Source organism: Semicossyphus pulcher, unplaced genomic scaffold (assembly GCF_022749685.1).
Source record: "Semicossyphus pulcher isolate SPU_LCO1_2020_fin unplaced genomic scaffold, fSemPul1.0.p SCAF_4, whole genome shotgun sequence".
In the NCBI taxonomy this organism is placed as follows: domain Eukaryota; kingdom Metazoa; phylum Chordata; class Actinopteri; order Labriformes; family Labridae; genus Semicossyphus; species Semicossyphus pulcher.
Window position 1 is genome coordinate 20,727,673 of NW_027211715.1, and position 16,108 is coordinate 20,743,780.

Sequence of the window (16,108 nt, forward strand, 5' to 3'; positions counted from 1 at the left end):
TGGGGTGGAAAAATGCTCGCCCATTATGCCTCTGCAAAAGGCTACTCTTTATCCTCTCAGAATTCCAGCTCTTGACTTTTTTTTTTATTTGTAAACCGTTCATTTCTATGCACTCATTCAGTCAATGTCAATTCTTCAAAAAAAAACAAGAATCAATAATGTGAATTAATCCGCAGATTACTTGTGTGGAGCTTTGAACGATTTTCTGTACATGAATTAGTTCAAATGGAAGGAGTGCTGTTGACTTATGCCCAAATTGAAATAAACGGCGTGTAAAATCTTGCCCTTGTGTCGGGTGAAAACAAGGGAAAAGAAAGTGCAGCGCAATACTTAACCTTCCACTATTGTTCACACATGAGAGACGACTTTTTCCCACTTAAATATTGTGGAAAACTTCTCCTCAGCTGCTTTCATGCATGTGAAACAAGACAAAACCATTCAACCAAAGCCGTTCAAACACGGGTCACTTCATTTGTATGCACTGGCAGGAACGAGTGCAGGTGCACCTTAAGGGGACCCAAAGCTGGAGGGGACAAGGTGATGCTGACAGGGTCTGTTGCAATAACTGCAGTGGTAACAACAGAGTGAGAGCATTGATTTTATATGTAGTCAGGAGTCCCTCAGTCAAAGGGTTCATATCAGCGTCAGATCAGAGAAAATGATGCCATAATGAAAAAAAGAATTCAGAGCAGTTCAACTTCAAAGTGAGATTTTGTGGTTGGTAACAGCTATGAGACCGTTTTTATACTGCTCTCTGTGTCTGTGATGTTAGGTGTTGGTTTCAGCGTTGGGTCTGTGTGGATTATAGCTGGCAGGCTTCAGATGTGTCCCACTGGCCGCAGTCGACAGGATTATTTTAGGGATTAAGAGCCTGCTGCTCTGTACCTTGGTTGCACAGCACTTCAGTATGTCCTCATTCTCCCTCATTCTCTGCAACAGCCCAAACTTCTCACCCCTAAAATACCAAACCTCGGGCAATGCTAAGGGACTGTGCTTAAGTGAAAGGGAACACCAACACAAACATTTTATGGATGCATTGAACACTAGTGGGAGATTGTGGCGATAAACTGTTAAATCATTTCAAAATTTGGGATTAATAATTAATAAAAAGTTGCCAGTGACCAGAATCATGTACATTTTAATCTGTCAGTCATGTCGTCTTTCCACAAATTATTTAATGCCCAAGGATACTTCGACAGTTAGAAGGGAGGAGCTGGGTATTAAACCATTGACCTTCCGATTGGAGGGCGACCCCCTCTACCTCTGAGCCACAGCTGCCCCATTTAGTGTCTTTGACATAAAGATAGGAGGAGCTGGGTATTGAACCATCAACCCTCCGATTGGAGAGTGACCCCTCTACCTCTGAGCCACAGCCGCCCCATTTAGTTGCTTCAACATGTAGACAGGAAGAGCTGGGGGTTAAACCTCCGACCTTCCAACTAGGGGGTGATCCACTTTATCTCTTAGCCACAGCCGCTACATTAAGTTGCTTCAACGTAAAGATAGGAGGAGCTGGGGATCGAACCACCGACCTTCCGATTGGAGGGCGACCCACTCTACTTCAAAGCCTCAGCTGCCCCATTTAGTTGCTTGGACAAAAAGATAGGAGGAGCTGGGGATCAAACCACAACCTTCCGATTGGAGGGCGACCCACTCTAACTCTTAGCCACAGCTGATGAATTAAGTTGCTTCACCCTAAAGACAGAAGGAGCTGGGGATCAAACCACCAACCTTCTGATAGAAGGGTGATCCACTCTACCTCTGAGCCACAGCTGATGAATTTAGTTGCTTCACCATAAAGACAGAAGGAGCTGGGGATCAAACCACCAACCTTCTTATAGGAGGGTGATCCACTCTACCTCTGAGCCACAGCTGACCCATTTAGTTGCTCTGTGAATTTTACAACTGTTCACATATTTATTTCATGTTTATTCTAAAGACTTGTGTGATGACACACATTGTGGTGATTAATAAGCTCCCAGCCGGGCACAGATCTGAACTTGATCATACAGGACAACAAGTCGAGTTTTTTTTAACACTTAGTTTGTAAAATGATGATAGTAATAAATAATAAAAAACAAAGTTTGGTGAAGCTGTTTATATGTATATATGTAAATCATATCTAAAAATATGGCGTAGCTGGGGTTTGCTTCTTAATGCATTTCATGAATAAAACATGAAACTTTTTTTTAAAGTTTGAAACTTGGGCTCTGACACACAGGATTAATGATCTCCAGTAACCCAGCGTATCCCACATAAAAAGGCACTATACTGAGCAATATCGGACGACGATATTTGTAGAGGTGCGTGTTGTTTTATTGCGGCCTCATATCATTCATCATGTATGTTATTTAACAAGGTAAACACAGTGGATGGCTGTGCGTTATGGCACTGTGCTCCATTGCAGCCCTTATTAAATCAAAGACTGCAGATAAAGCAGCACACTTGTCCTGACTATTTCAGCCTATTCTGTATTACGTTTGCTCTTTTGTTAAAATCCCCAAAGTGGCAGTAGAATGAAGATGACGCACGGAAACAGACAAGGTTCTGAGACGTTTATTCTCAGTGCTTTCAAGACACATTTTCTCACAGAATACCAATAATTCTTTGAATGAAACTCCCTCCTGTTCGTGCCTCTCCTCCCACCTGTGCACGGTGCACTCTGTGTTGGGCACCAAAATACTACTAAAATGGGCAATGCAAATTTCAAGGTCAGGAAAACACCAGTCTGCTGGAGCTCTCCATCTGCTGGTTGCTGCTACGCCAAAAATATCAGGCCTTTAATGTATATTTTAGTGTAACGAGGTTACATTTTTCTTTATCATATTATGGGTTTGAAATGTACATTAAGTAGTTTGTTTCATGTTTGTATCAGTAAATATCTTACAGCTAATATCTTAAGCTTTTAGTACATTTATTGATTGATGTACAGAATTGATTTACCAGTGTTTTTGTTCGTATTCTCTGATGTTCAGGCATTTGATCTAAACATCTACGGTTTTGAGAAGTTGTTAAGGGCCATTGATGAATCAATTCAATAGGAGAGTAACTGATAGAGAATGTATATCGTGTTACATGTGACCTTTTGAACATGAAACAACCTCCCCCATCAGTCCTTTTATTCTGTAATGTAACGAATATAGCAAAAGACCTAAGCCATTTAAGAAGAAAGAACTTGACAATAGTAAGGGGCTCCGATTTTCACACCCTGATCACACCCGACCTCCTTTCACTCGTGCTTCAACATCCAGTCAGGCAGTGTGAAATGCATTTTCTCATTTGAGGATTCATTGGACAGTTGAGCTCTGCTGAGGGCACTGAGTCGTTGTGAGGGTTGTAGAGCGTGCACTGATCCCAGCATCTCTCTCTTTATGTGTGAAACGGCTAAACTGAAATGAAACATCTGCCCCTGCCTTCACGATTAAAAGCTTTTCCTCATACATTTTTATGGCCGTATCGCACCCTCTCATTATACTCTTCAAAACACTTATTGCAGTCAAGCCTGCTTAGTGGGTGCCGCTATTAACAGAAACACAAAAGCATTGTCTTTAAGCAGATGTTCCACTACAATGATACTCTGCTCCAATTTTGTGACTTAGTGTAAGACAAAGTGAAATGTTCCAGGTGGTCTGCTCAGTGGCTGAATCTTAATTCATACTTCAGTGATCAAGTGTCGTTCAACATGTCGAGGAGAGACATGATACAGGGCTGACTGTTTTGATAGATTGTCAAGTGATGCTTTTTTTCTAACATCACAGATGATCATGCGTCAGACAAGCTGCGATTGGAAGTGGATTTTTCAGCTCTTCACCAGACATTTTAACAAGCCACCTTGTTGCCTCCTTATTAACAAAATGAAATTCTCCCTCTCCTCTAAATTATGGAAAGTTTTGGCTTAGGCTATCTCAAGTACTATTTCTTTGGCAGAAGCTGTGCTTTGAATTTGGCCGTAGCCACTTCAAAACACACACTTAAGAAACGGCAAAGATCCCGCACGTCGGCGTGTTTAACAGCAGAACAGCTTCTTTGTGTTGGTCTGAAGCAGACGTTCACAGATATGGAAACTTCAGTGACTGTAGTGATTGTTTTAGTTCCGTCTCCTGTCGCCGTTCCTCCTCTACTCTGCTAATCCGGAACAGATCGGCTGCAGGAGCCGTATTTGTCAACTGAGCTGTCAATCATCCTTTTTACAGCATCAGATAACTAATTAAAACTGAAGTTGTGAGAAAAATGAACACTTGGACGTAAATCAGCATGATAATAACTATAATGACAGAAACCATGTTTGAGAAAATTTGTCCTGTATTTTGATATTTATAGTTTGACTCATGTCCCATCTGTTAACATGGAGGAGGCGGGCTTTATGAGCTATACTGCAGCCAGTCAGCAGGGGGCGAGAGAGATGTTTTGGCTTCACTTTTAGGGAGCTGGCATGTCGTCCATCTTTTTATAGTCTATGATTTAAACAGGCAGCAGGTTGCTAGCATGTTTACTACAAAATGATTTAAGGTTGTTACATGGGAAGTTATTGCTAATTTACCCTGGATTAAGTGGGGTAGCAGCTTTTAGTGTAAATAATCCAAGGTATATCTTATCTATTGTATTTTTAGGAGACAAAAGGTAGAGGTGGAGTTCTGATTTGATGTTTGCTTTTAAAAGTTATTCAAGAAGAATATACAAAAACCTTGATCTTCCACAGGGTCTGCATGATTTAAAGTTGAAACCTCCTGTGTGTTTATTACATAACTGTTACATAACAAATCTCACACCGCACAGGGACCCATCCAGAAGTGTATTTATTTCTTCTGCCAAATATGGAGAATAAACTGCTGTGAACGACTAGACTGTGAAACATTGAAATATGTTTGCAAGACGAGATGTGTGGAGTCATTGCCAGGAAGAATATTTACAGTTCACAAACCTAGAATACAATCTCATAAAGCAAATAAGAATCTGGGTCAGAACGACGCCCCAGCGTTAATTATGGCATCCGATCAAAGAGTTTGGTTTAACGGATTACAATCGTCTTCTCTTACCAGCTGCCGTACTGTAATGAATGCTTTGTCATCATTCTCCATTCATGTGAAGGGCTCAAACACCGGCTTATCACTTTCTTTTTTTTTTGCGCATTGTGAATCATCACCAGGGTTTGAATTGAACTCTGTTATTTGTAAGCCAGAATATATAAAAAAAAAACAGCTTGTAATGAGGCTGCTTCCTCTGCACTGATTCGTCAGAAGCCGGGATAAATGAAAGTATCAATTAGTGCATGTTTTTACGTGTCACACCTGCTTCAAAGTGGATGCTCGGAGGTCTGTGGAATAATGAGCTGATTTTTGTGTAAACCGTGGGAAGTCTGTTTCCCGGTGGGCTCCTGGTGGGTATAGAGAAGGAGCTTGATGAGAGCCCACCTCAGGTGTTATTTTAGCTTCTGGCTTCTATGCCTGATTAAGGTGATGAACGGGGGACGTGCGGGAGAAGAAGCCCCTCGCTAATAGCATGACTTTGCTGTGTGATACTCAAGGTTTTGCTACATGATTTACCATGATGTTTTGAATATTTATGCGTTTTCTGATGGTATATTTATAAAATGAAAGCATAAACTAGAATTAATTTTCCTCCTAAGTAAAACGGAAAACAGAACTCTAAGACAAGCAACCCTTCCTAAGCCTTCTCCTTAAAATATCTTTAAAAAACAAAGGATTATAATCACTTAAATCCTGTCTTTTTGCTGGCATTAAGCAGGATCTGTTCTGGCTTATGTTCATCTGTAAAACTGACAAGCAGGTAAACAGTCCAGCTTCATTATCTTTGTGGTGACACATCTCTCTATGTTGTGAAAACAAGCACAATAATGAGTCTTTTAAATTCAAATAGTGGCGAATCTGTGGTGTCGGTAGTTGCTTACAAAACGAGTTAACAGAACTGAATTCTGGGAATCTGTTGGTGCTTCAGGAGGACTTACTTGACAGTCATCACCACACCTGTATGTGAATACAGTATACATGTGTTTTGGCCCTTTCCTTTGTGTTTTTCTTATAACTGAATCTTTACTCCATCAAACTGGTCGATATCACACGCTGCCAGAATTGCTTGGCCTAACACCATCCTAAATCCACTACACCGGATTGTCAAACTCATGCCAGACTTGTGATGAGTTTCCCTGTACTTCCTGTTCGGAACAGCGGGAGTGGAAAGAAAACAAGAGGCAGCAAATAACAACAACACCTGAGACAATGTGCAAATATAAAACTGGCCTGTTTTGACATGCAGCTTTGCGAGGAGCTGTATAGATTCAGGCATCTATACCACTCCTGGGTGTGAGATTACAAAGCCAGTGAGATAACAATAATAACTTCTGGGTGGAGTGCAAAGACACTCAGGAGTGATAAGCAAACTGATAAAAAAAAGCAAAAAGAACATCACGATGAAGAAAAATGTCAAGAATCTAAGTAAAGATCCAAACTGGCACTACAGCTTTGTTAAACTGTGACTTTATCCCAAATGTAGCCTGGGAAGTTAGCTGTCAAAAGTTTGTTGTTTCCTCTCACACCGAGCTGTGGTCAGCAGTTTTCATGACCATATTAAAGAAAACCTATTAGGGTTTTTTTCCCCCTTTGGATCATTTTTCAAGCCATAACAAAATTGAAGTCCTTGTAACTGACGTATATTCAAGCTGACTGCATCTATTTTTAAACTTTTTAACAGCTGCTTTTCACACATTCCTACAGGGAACATCTGATTCTGAAAGGACACTTTTGGTTGACAAAACAGAAAAATCAATATCAACTACACTGCAAAGAACACTTTTTATGGCTACGCTGTTTTACAAGGAAATTCTCATGAAATCCCAGCAAGTTGTTGACAAGTTGTTCACATCATTGGCTGTGTGTTGGACACAGGAGCATTGTGCTTAAAGCTCCTGTGAGGAACTTTCAGTGTGTGTTGATTTTGGCGCCCCCTGTGGACAAAGCCGTACCTCTTATCTCTTTGCTGATTTTGTCCTGTACATGCTTAAGCAGGGTTTTTCCTGCATAGAGAAATTAAGGTTTAAGGTTTAAGCCAGTGCCAAAGGAAAATCAACAGAGACAAAATCATAAGAATTAATAATGAAAAAAATCATCAAATCATCTCTGAATGCGTTTCTGTAATTTATCTAGCCGTCAACTCTCCTCTCATCCACAGCCGCTACATTTGACACATGTGGCTGACGCTGCATTGTTTTCACTGAAGCTGAACGCTCTGCCGTTAAGCTAGCGCTAATGTGAGAGGGGACTTCCTGTGATTTCTCATAAAATAAAAGTTGTTTTATTTCTGATGAAAAGTTTAAAGCGCTGAGTTACAACTGCTACGGACAGTTCTTTATCATGCCCTGCCTCCTTAATCCCTCATCTACAGTATTTTCATAAGGCCGAGAACACGTCTTACACGACAATCTCCTGTTGTGTGCTGTAATTGTGGAGACGGTCAGATCACCTGTGAGGCTTTTCTCTGGCAGGAAACCTGCAGCAGGGTGCTGATGAACGCTTCATCCCCTCGTTTGTCTTTGATTAACAGCTTCTTTCTTTGACAATAATATCTTGACGACAGGTCACCACTCAATGAAACCTATCTGAAGCTAATTATTAATATAGTTGCCAATACATTTTCTGTCGATCAATTGACTAATTGTTATGTGTAAAAAGTGACTAGTTACTAATTCTATCAATGTAGTAAAAAGTATATATTTCCCTCTGAAATGTTGCTGAGTAGAGGTAGGAAGTTGCATCAAATGTAAAGTGGAGTACTTAAGTTTATGTACTTTCCTTCTCCAAACTCCACACCCCTCTCCCTTTAATTCACTTCAGTCCCCCTCTTAATTTTTCTAAACAAGTTTTGTAAATTGGGTTTTAAATATACTGAAGCATGATAGACATTTTACCAAATGATCAGAAATAGCAGGAAAATGCATAGATTCCTGTCCAATAAGGTAACAGACTTATTACCTTTATTGTACGCGGTTCGAATATGCTGTCATGCGTCACGGCCCCCCACAGGCCCATTCTGAGCCAGGAAAAACCCTGTTAAGTGTTTGGTTTGCTTTTGTAGCTCATAGAGAGAAATCAGAATTAATTTCAGTCTGTTTCATAAGCAGCGAAAAACTCCTCACAGGAGCTTTACTGTTTAGGCCTTAGTCGTACTCTCAGCTGCCCAACAAATGGATTGAATATTTTAACTTCGGTTCGGGAGCAGAAGCACAGCTTAACAACACCTATAATCACCTACTTTTACCCAATCATCCCATTCCACTCTGTTTGTCTCAGATTCTTCAAACCACCCTCCCTTCCTTTCCTCATCCTCTATGCCTCTCCCGTGCCTCTGTCTAATTCTAGGTACAGTCTGGGCCTGAGACAGAACCCCCACTCTGAGTCTCCCTCTGTACATCCTCTCACACCAGCCTAACAGAAGACATCCCCCCTTCCACCTTCACCTATCAGTCTCAACATATACATATCCAGAAATTCCACTGAACATTTAAACGCACATTGTTGTGGCATGGTCCTTGCTAGTGAAAAGTGTAAGTTATTAGTCACTGAAGGCCTCTGATTCAGGCAGCAAGCCTCGCTACACTTTGAGGCTGTTTCACTCAAAGGCAGAAAATGCCTCGTGAATTTGCCTTTTAATACGTTTTAACTCGGCTTGTGGCTGTGATCTTTCAGATTCCTGAGAACTAAATCTGCACTTAAAGCCCATGGATCTTATTATCTGCAATCATGGATAAATAATCTGTCACCCTTGTCTTCTTTAAGAGTAACTGCACTCCTATTTTGTTCACCGAAAGAAAAAAGAAAAAGGAGTGAAAGTTGCCTTGAGGCTCCTTCAGTAAATCCAGCCTGAGGGCAAGGAACACCGCGGCTCAGGTGGTCAATGGGCTAACTAACCGACAGGTCCGCGTGGACTCTCCAAAAGACCTGCACTTCTCTCTTTTGTTGTTTTTATTACTTTCCATTCGCCATTGTTTGCCACTTATTTGTCACAATACCTCGAGGGCCGTGGCTTCTGTAAGGGCAGAGAAGCCTGTGCTTGGACCATTGTCCTCCACCCGCTCTCCTGACAGACACTTTGTTGGCGTGGAGGGTAAAGAGCTTTGAGGTTAGAGCCAAACTGCTTTCCTCGGTGGCTTTCCGACTGGTGCTGGCAGTCTGCGCGGCGTGCTGAGACCAGCTAAAGAGCTAAACTTGATTGCCTCTTTTCCTGCTCATTATTACAGTGTTTGTCACAGAATATGATGCGATTTTGTTAAGTCCAAACAGGGCTGGAATGATGTGTATAACAAGTGCCAGCTCGCAATTGTGACCCCGGCCTCATCATGTTGTACAATTTACGGACCCATTGTCTCCATACAATTAGCTCTCTAAAGTAAATTGTGTTGGCCTTCGTTGTGGTCGCATAGGAATCAGAGTACGGCCCTCGAGTACGGTTTATTCTGATTCAGGGATGTTTGATTATTTGTGCCTGGACTGAAGGCCTGTTTCATACTTTCACTGGATGCTTGGCTTTATACTGATCACGTGTAAAACTATGTGAAGGCTATCAGTCTAGTTTATTTTACGTGCACAGTGGGTCAGATGTCTTCTGTCTTTTGTGCCAATTTTATGTGCACTGTGGCCACTGTACTCATTGTCAATTCTAGATCTTTTAACAGACTTACATAGGATATTACAATGACATGGCTATAGTGAAAAATGGTGCATGTTTCTCTTTAAAAAAAAAAACCGGAAATCTCGGGGCGCCAGTTAGGACTGCATGATACATCGTTTAACAATCACATTTGCGTTGTGCGCATGTGCAATAGTCAGATCGTGCAATTGGAGGCAAATTACCTGCAACACGTGAAGCTGCTACTTTATTGCTTGGTGCAAAAGGAGTACTCACCATTTACTTGTTTTCCATCGTCTGATATCACATTAGTGCAGCACAGAGTGAACAGACCGCTGAGCTGCAAAGTCTGTGTGTCACCTGCCTGTAAACTGTAAACACGCACGCGACGCTGCTGCCGTCGAGGATTATGTTAGCAGGGTGATCGAGGTATGGGTTTTAGTTATGCGTGGTATTGCCGTTATCAGTGTTACCTTATCCTGGTGGATACGGGCTGGTAACGGAGCGGACGTGCCGCGGAGCGTTTACTTTTAGCGGCTACACCTGCAGCGCACACACAGCGTGAGGTTGTCTGTCACGACAGGAAGTAGGATACAGTGAGCTTTCGTTTCCGAATGTTATCGTCACCGAGCTGGTCACTCTGATAAAACATACATTTGAACACTGTTAGAAATGGTGGATCACAGATAAGTAACGCAACTGCATCCTAAGTCTATTTCTATTTTATACAGAAATGTGGCGCTCCTCCTTTACTCTACTTTTTCACGGGGGTGTCAGAGTCGCTGAACCAAGTGTGTTAAAAGCAGGAGCATTTCTCTGGTATAATTCCTTTATATTTTTTTTTAATATTGCAATAAATATCGCAAAGCAAAAAGCTATTTCAATGTCAGTCTTTTCTAATATCGTGCAGCTCTAGCGCCAGTTTAGCTTTAGCGGTTAAAGTGTGCACCCCATGTAAAGCGGCTACAGTCCTCGATACAGCGGCCCCTGGTTTGACCCCGACCCTCGACCCTTTGCTGCACGTCATCCCCACTCTCTCCTCCTACATTTCCGACTCTATCCACTGTCAATTAAGGCAAAAGGCCCAAAAAACTTTTAAGAAAATAAAAAATCTCAAAAGTTGTGAATGAAGTTCATATTGGTGGACATATATTCAATCAGCTGCTTGAATATAAATATCTACGTCTGCTTAAAAAATCATTTCACTTTTCAACAACGAGAAAGATAAAGATGTGCACTTTAACAGAGAGATGAATGCCCATTTAAAAAGTCCAACAACAACAGAGCAGTCGTCCTTGTGCACCTGTATTGCTCACTAATTTAGGCCTCTTCCAGCAGCCTCAACAATTACTATCAGATGCTGAGAGTCTTTTATGACTCACCCATTCAAACCTGTAACTGAAATTTGATACTTTCTTTGCTCCATGTTCTTCCTGTCTTGCATTAAATAATCTATATCAGGATGAATTATGTACACGAAACCACAGAACAAGTTATGTAGGAGACATACGAACACACAAAACCAATGCCAACAGCTATAAAAGCTCCTATAGAAGGAGACAAGCAATACACATAACCCTAGTGTCTCTGATACACTCTTCAGTTAAATCCTCTATTTCTCCAGATCTAACCGTGTTGTCTCTTCTCTCTTTAGGTGCTACCTGTTGGATGGGATCTCTAAAGGAGCCTGGCTGAACCGCTCAAGCATCATATTCGCAGGGAACGACAAGTGGTCTGTGGACCCACGTGTGTCCATTGTGTCCAGCGTTGGGGACAAACATGAGTACAGCCTTCAGATACAGAGAGTGGATGTAACCGACGACGGCCAGTACACGTGTTCAATCCAGAGTGAGCGCAATCCACGGCCAAAGCTCCTCAACCTTATTGTAAAAGGTGCGTGTATATATAGTTGGTGTTGTTCTGCACAGGCACTCAACCATGCGAGTCCTTTTCTGTTGGTGTTACTGATGGTTTCAGCTGTATGTGTCTTTTATTCGGACCAGATGCTTTGAAAGATCCTCGCTGTCTTCTTTTCTTTAAGATTTATGTCCTCCTCTGCCTTTTTTTTAATCCAACATCTTGTTTGTTACTTATTACACGGATCATTTAGCCCACATCGTCTCCACGGCGACAATATTACTGTGTTGTCCGCGTACCTAATGGTCACCGTTGTACCAGGCACCATCTGTGCTTTAAAAAATGTCTGCCTCTCTCCTATACTCGCTGTAAGAACAAGAGCTTGAGTCATTCGGCTTTGTGTAAAATAATAAAACCGAATCTTCTCAGCAGAGAAATGTCTTCTGTGGAGGCAAACTGACATTGCAGGGTACATTTTGTGCCTGTAGGCTATGTAACACAAAGTAGAAGCTTGTTGGTGTGAATGGCTGCAGGCAGAGTGTGTAGCTTTAATCAAGCCTCCCTGGGTTTTGTCTCAGCAGATAGCAAAATAAGACTTTATTCTTAGTTTTTACCCTTTTTTTTTTTTAGCAGTTATTGATATGCTGCTTGTGTCACCGCATCGACTAACAGGTTCGACAGGTTTGAATATCAGCCTGTAAACCTCAAATGAGCTCTTAAGAGGCTGTGTTAATTGGGCTTCATCCTGAGCATCTCCATTACCCGCAAGGTCAATAGGGGTATTTGTGTTTTTTATTGGGCATTAAGACGCCAGGTGTGAGGACAGAGAGCAAATTGGTGGCGGCGTCTTAATTGTAACTTGTTGGGGGAATGGGGCGGCGGCTGAGTTTGTGTGCTTAAACATCAGACGGATCGGATCAGAGGATTAGCAGCAGGAAAACATCCCCATCTTCAAATGCCATGTTCTATTTCTTAAACAGGCTGATGCAAATATTTTCAGCATGGTCCGCTTGGCTCTGCATATGTTTAGCTTGGAGTATTAATGAGGATCTGATATTATCAGACAACTTATGGAATGAAAACACACTTTTTTACCCTCTATTCATTTCAGCAGCAATTGTGATGGCCTGTGTAAAACCTTTTGTTTTATCACTTTAAAAGAATCAGATGTATTACAAGTCCACAATTATTCTTCTATAAGGAACATAATGTTGCAGTATGCACACTTCCACGCAGGCAGCGCTGTATTAATAGTAGAGTTCAGGGTCAGACACACTGCTTGTAGAAGTGTGAGCTGTGATATGAGGAAAGCGTAAGTGGAAACAGCTCTCCAGCTGGCGTTGGCGCTCTGACATATGGAGTGAGCTTATGAAAAATTATTTTAAGGCTTGTGATTATACCTGCAGTTTGTTTTGTTTGTCCTCAGCTGTAATGTAAATTATATATATATATCTTAATTCAGCCTGCCCTGGCACAAAAACACAAGGGTCCGAACAGACCGGGCAAAACAAGTCGTGGTGTTCATAACTGTTAAGAAAACATTATCAACCACCAACAATAACCCAGAAAGCAGCATGCCCTCAGCGCATTTTGCTAATCTAGATTCTCTAAGCTCCTGGCTATCATATGTCAACATCCATCTTCTCGCTCTGAACTTATAAAAGTGAGTGGGTGTAAGCTGGTGCTGTGGTTGGTTCAAGCGTGCCCTGAGAGCCTTTTGATTATTGTGGTTGTTTATGAGGTTGTCTATTAAACTGGCAGCACTTGGCTGATGATAAGAGTGCAAGTCACCTCGCTCACCTTTTAGAAATGGTTAACAAGCCGGTCCCATTATCGCAGGGTCACTGCATAAACCCCTCTGTGCGGTGAGAATAATCCTTGATTAGGACTCTAAACATCTACTGGCTCATGGTTTGTTTGCTGGTGTAGATGTGCGTTAGCTCCATGCCTAAAATATAAATGCAATGCTCTATCGGTACTTGTCTGCTTGTCACAGGCTATGGTGTTCTGTTAGTGGGAAGGTCACAGGGGCAATCTCCGCCACTGCCAATGTGTCCATCAACAGCCTAATGTCTTGTTTAAGTTCCCTCAAGCAAGCAGCCCTTTCTTTTGTCCTGCTCCTTTTATCTCTCTTTTCCGCCCTCGTTTCCTTTTTGTGAATGGTCAGTCTCTCAGAACCCACCCATCCAACCCAAACTAATCCTTCCAACAAGCACTGGACTCAGTGCTTTATTAAGTGTAATTAGGTATTGACGAAATCTTACAGATCAACAGAAAATGCTTCATGTTACATTTGCGGTAGGAGCTAATTTTTATGTATAAAGTCACTGCTGTTAATGTTCAATGTTAGATAAGCTTGAAAAAAATGCATTCACTGTTTTTCTAGAGGTATATTTTCTGCTCTTTATGTAGGGAAGACCTTTTGAAACATTGCATGCATAAATTATTTTTAGTTTTTATCACATTTCCAGCTGAGATCAGTAAAGAAACACATTAGAGAAAAACAGAATACTGGTATCGTGTCAGCGTTGGGTACCAGAAGGGATGGGTATTGAGGAGCAGTATTTTTTGGTACCGGTACGTGATTGGTCGGTACCGAATGTACTGATAAGCTCATGGACAAACGGTGCTCCTATCGGTATTTAACGACTCAGTTGTTTCATCCTAACGTAGCTGGCGTCCGTCCCTGAGTGATGATGAAGACGCCAGCGTCAGGCACTGACGTTGCACTGTTGTGGTCTCATGCTGGAGAAAGTCTATCAATCAATCAATCAATCAAATTTTATTTGTAATAGCGCTAAATCATAACCAGGGTTATCTCGAGACACTTTACAGAAAGAGCAGGTCTAGACCTACTCTTTGTTAAGTTATTTAAAGAGAGGCCCAACATGAATCACCACGAGTAGCACTTAGCAATTCGGCACATTGGCAAGGAAAAACTTCCTTTTAACAGGCAGAAACCTCGAGCAGAACCAGACTCATGTTGAACAGCCATCTGCCTCGACTGGATGGGCCGAAAATGGGATAGAAGGAGATGCAGGATAGAGACAGGCAAAGAGAGCAACAACAACATATGTTCTTGTTACATCAACAACATATGTCCTTGTTACATGAACAACAACAAGTCTAGTAGGTCTAAATGGCGGACAGAGCAAAGCGTTCGAAAGTTTGGGCTCACTTTACCAATTCTGGTGCATCTTTGTGCAATTTATATAAAAGATAGTAACACATACAATTTCAACACACAGAAACAAACCGCAGAATGTCACAGAGCTGTCCCCAAGTTTATTGTAAAAGACTTCACTACAGTGGAGACCAGTTAGTTTAGGTACGCTAATAATAGCTCACTTAAGTGTGGATTTTAAGTTGCCATGACAGCCAGTGAACTATTTTTATACTGCTTATGATTGTTACTCTTATTACATGTTAACTGTTGTTGCTGTTGGAAGATGACCACAGCCCTTAACCCCAGTTACAACTCCCCCTCCAGTGCCACATTATCAGACAACCTAATAAAGACATGTCTGTATTTTTTATAAGCTTAATCCAAAATTGATGACTGCTGGGCAGAGCTATGAATATAAACCTCTGTAGGTCATAAGCCTCTGTAGTTGACCTAGTATCACATATGATACATATATATATATGATGATGACCTACAGAGGCTTATATCTCTTGCTCCGTCCACCAGTCAGTTAGAACTGAAGAAGCCTTTCGGATGAGAGGTGACACGTCTTCAAGAACTTCAACCAAGTCCAGTTTGGATTAAGCTTAGAATTACCGTGACCTGGATGACTGAGAACCTTCACAGACATGTCTTCATTTTTTGCACCAAATGATGGAGAGTAGTATCAATGACAGTATCGGTATCGATAAGCAGTATCGGTATCAATACATATTGCTAAAATCCTACAACACCCATCCTTAGTACTAGAAGACTCGGACTTAAGGGATGAGAAGAGTAAAGTTAAGGCCAACTTGCCCGTAAAGTGTTCAGAATGAAGCCCCCTATATGGTTAAAATAATGTCACTTCAGGTCTAGGGGCGATGGCAAGCGACTCCTGGGATGGATTATTCAACAGTACGGGCTATGTAATAAAGCTCTGTCCATGTCCATGTTGTTTGTTTACACTAAGTTATTGCCCTCCAGCCAAAATTGCTCCATTGTCTTTCCATTAAAACAGTGGAATGTCTTTCCTGATGTTCAGCTCTGAAAGTGAGTGAGCTGTGGAGTCACTGAGTTACAATTAATGACACCGCGAGCGGACCTGCCTTGACTTAAACAAACAGCCACTTTGCCTCTGCTGCAGCTGCATTTTACAGGTGCACCATGCCTGTAAACATACGTGTGATAAAGCGCAGTCAGCTGCCTGGCAGGCCGTAATGGTCACTACAGGACCATCATGTTTTTGTAGATGTTTGCTTTTTGAAGAACATTCTGTAATGGGAATCTGACCAGGGGTGTTTCAGGTCATGGCAGCTCCTCACCACTGGCCATATGGCCACAATCAAACTGAAGCTAATGTGCCAGCTGTCAGCTGTATAATATGTTTTGCAATGCCCAGAATTCCTGATGGATGTGACCTCGTGGTGAAGGTTTGGCAACAGTTCG

The 16,108-nt window shown here is 41.7% G+C and overlaps 1 protein-coding gene across 2 annotated transcripts in view; it reads left to right on the forward strand.

Annotated features, from left to right (window-relative positions):
* The window catches only part of negr1 (neuronal growth regulator 1), a 146,141-nt gene that overhangs the window by 34,216 nt on the left and 95,817 nt on the right, over positions 1–16,108 (forward strand). For both annotated transcript variants that reach the window (XM_069680020.1, XM_069680021.1), the window contains exon 2: positions 11,294–11,532. In XM_069680020.1, coding sequence (XP_069536121.1) covers positions 11,294–11,532 — 239 coding nt within the window. The remainder of the gene's footprint in view (positions 1–11,293; positions 11,533–16,108) is intronic.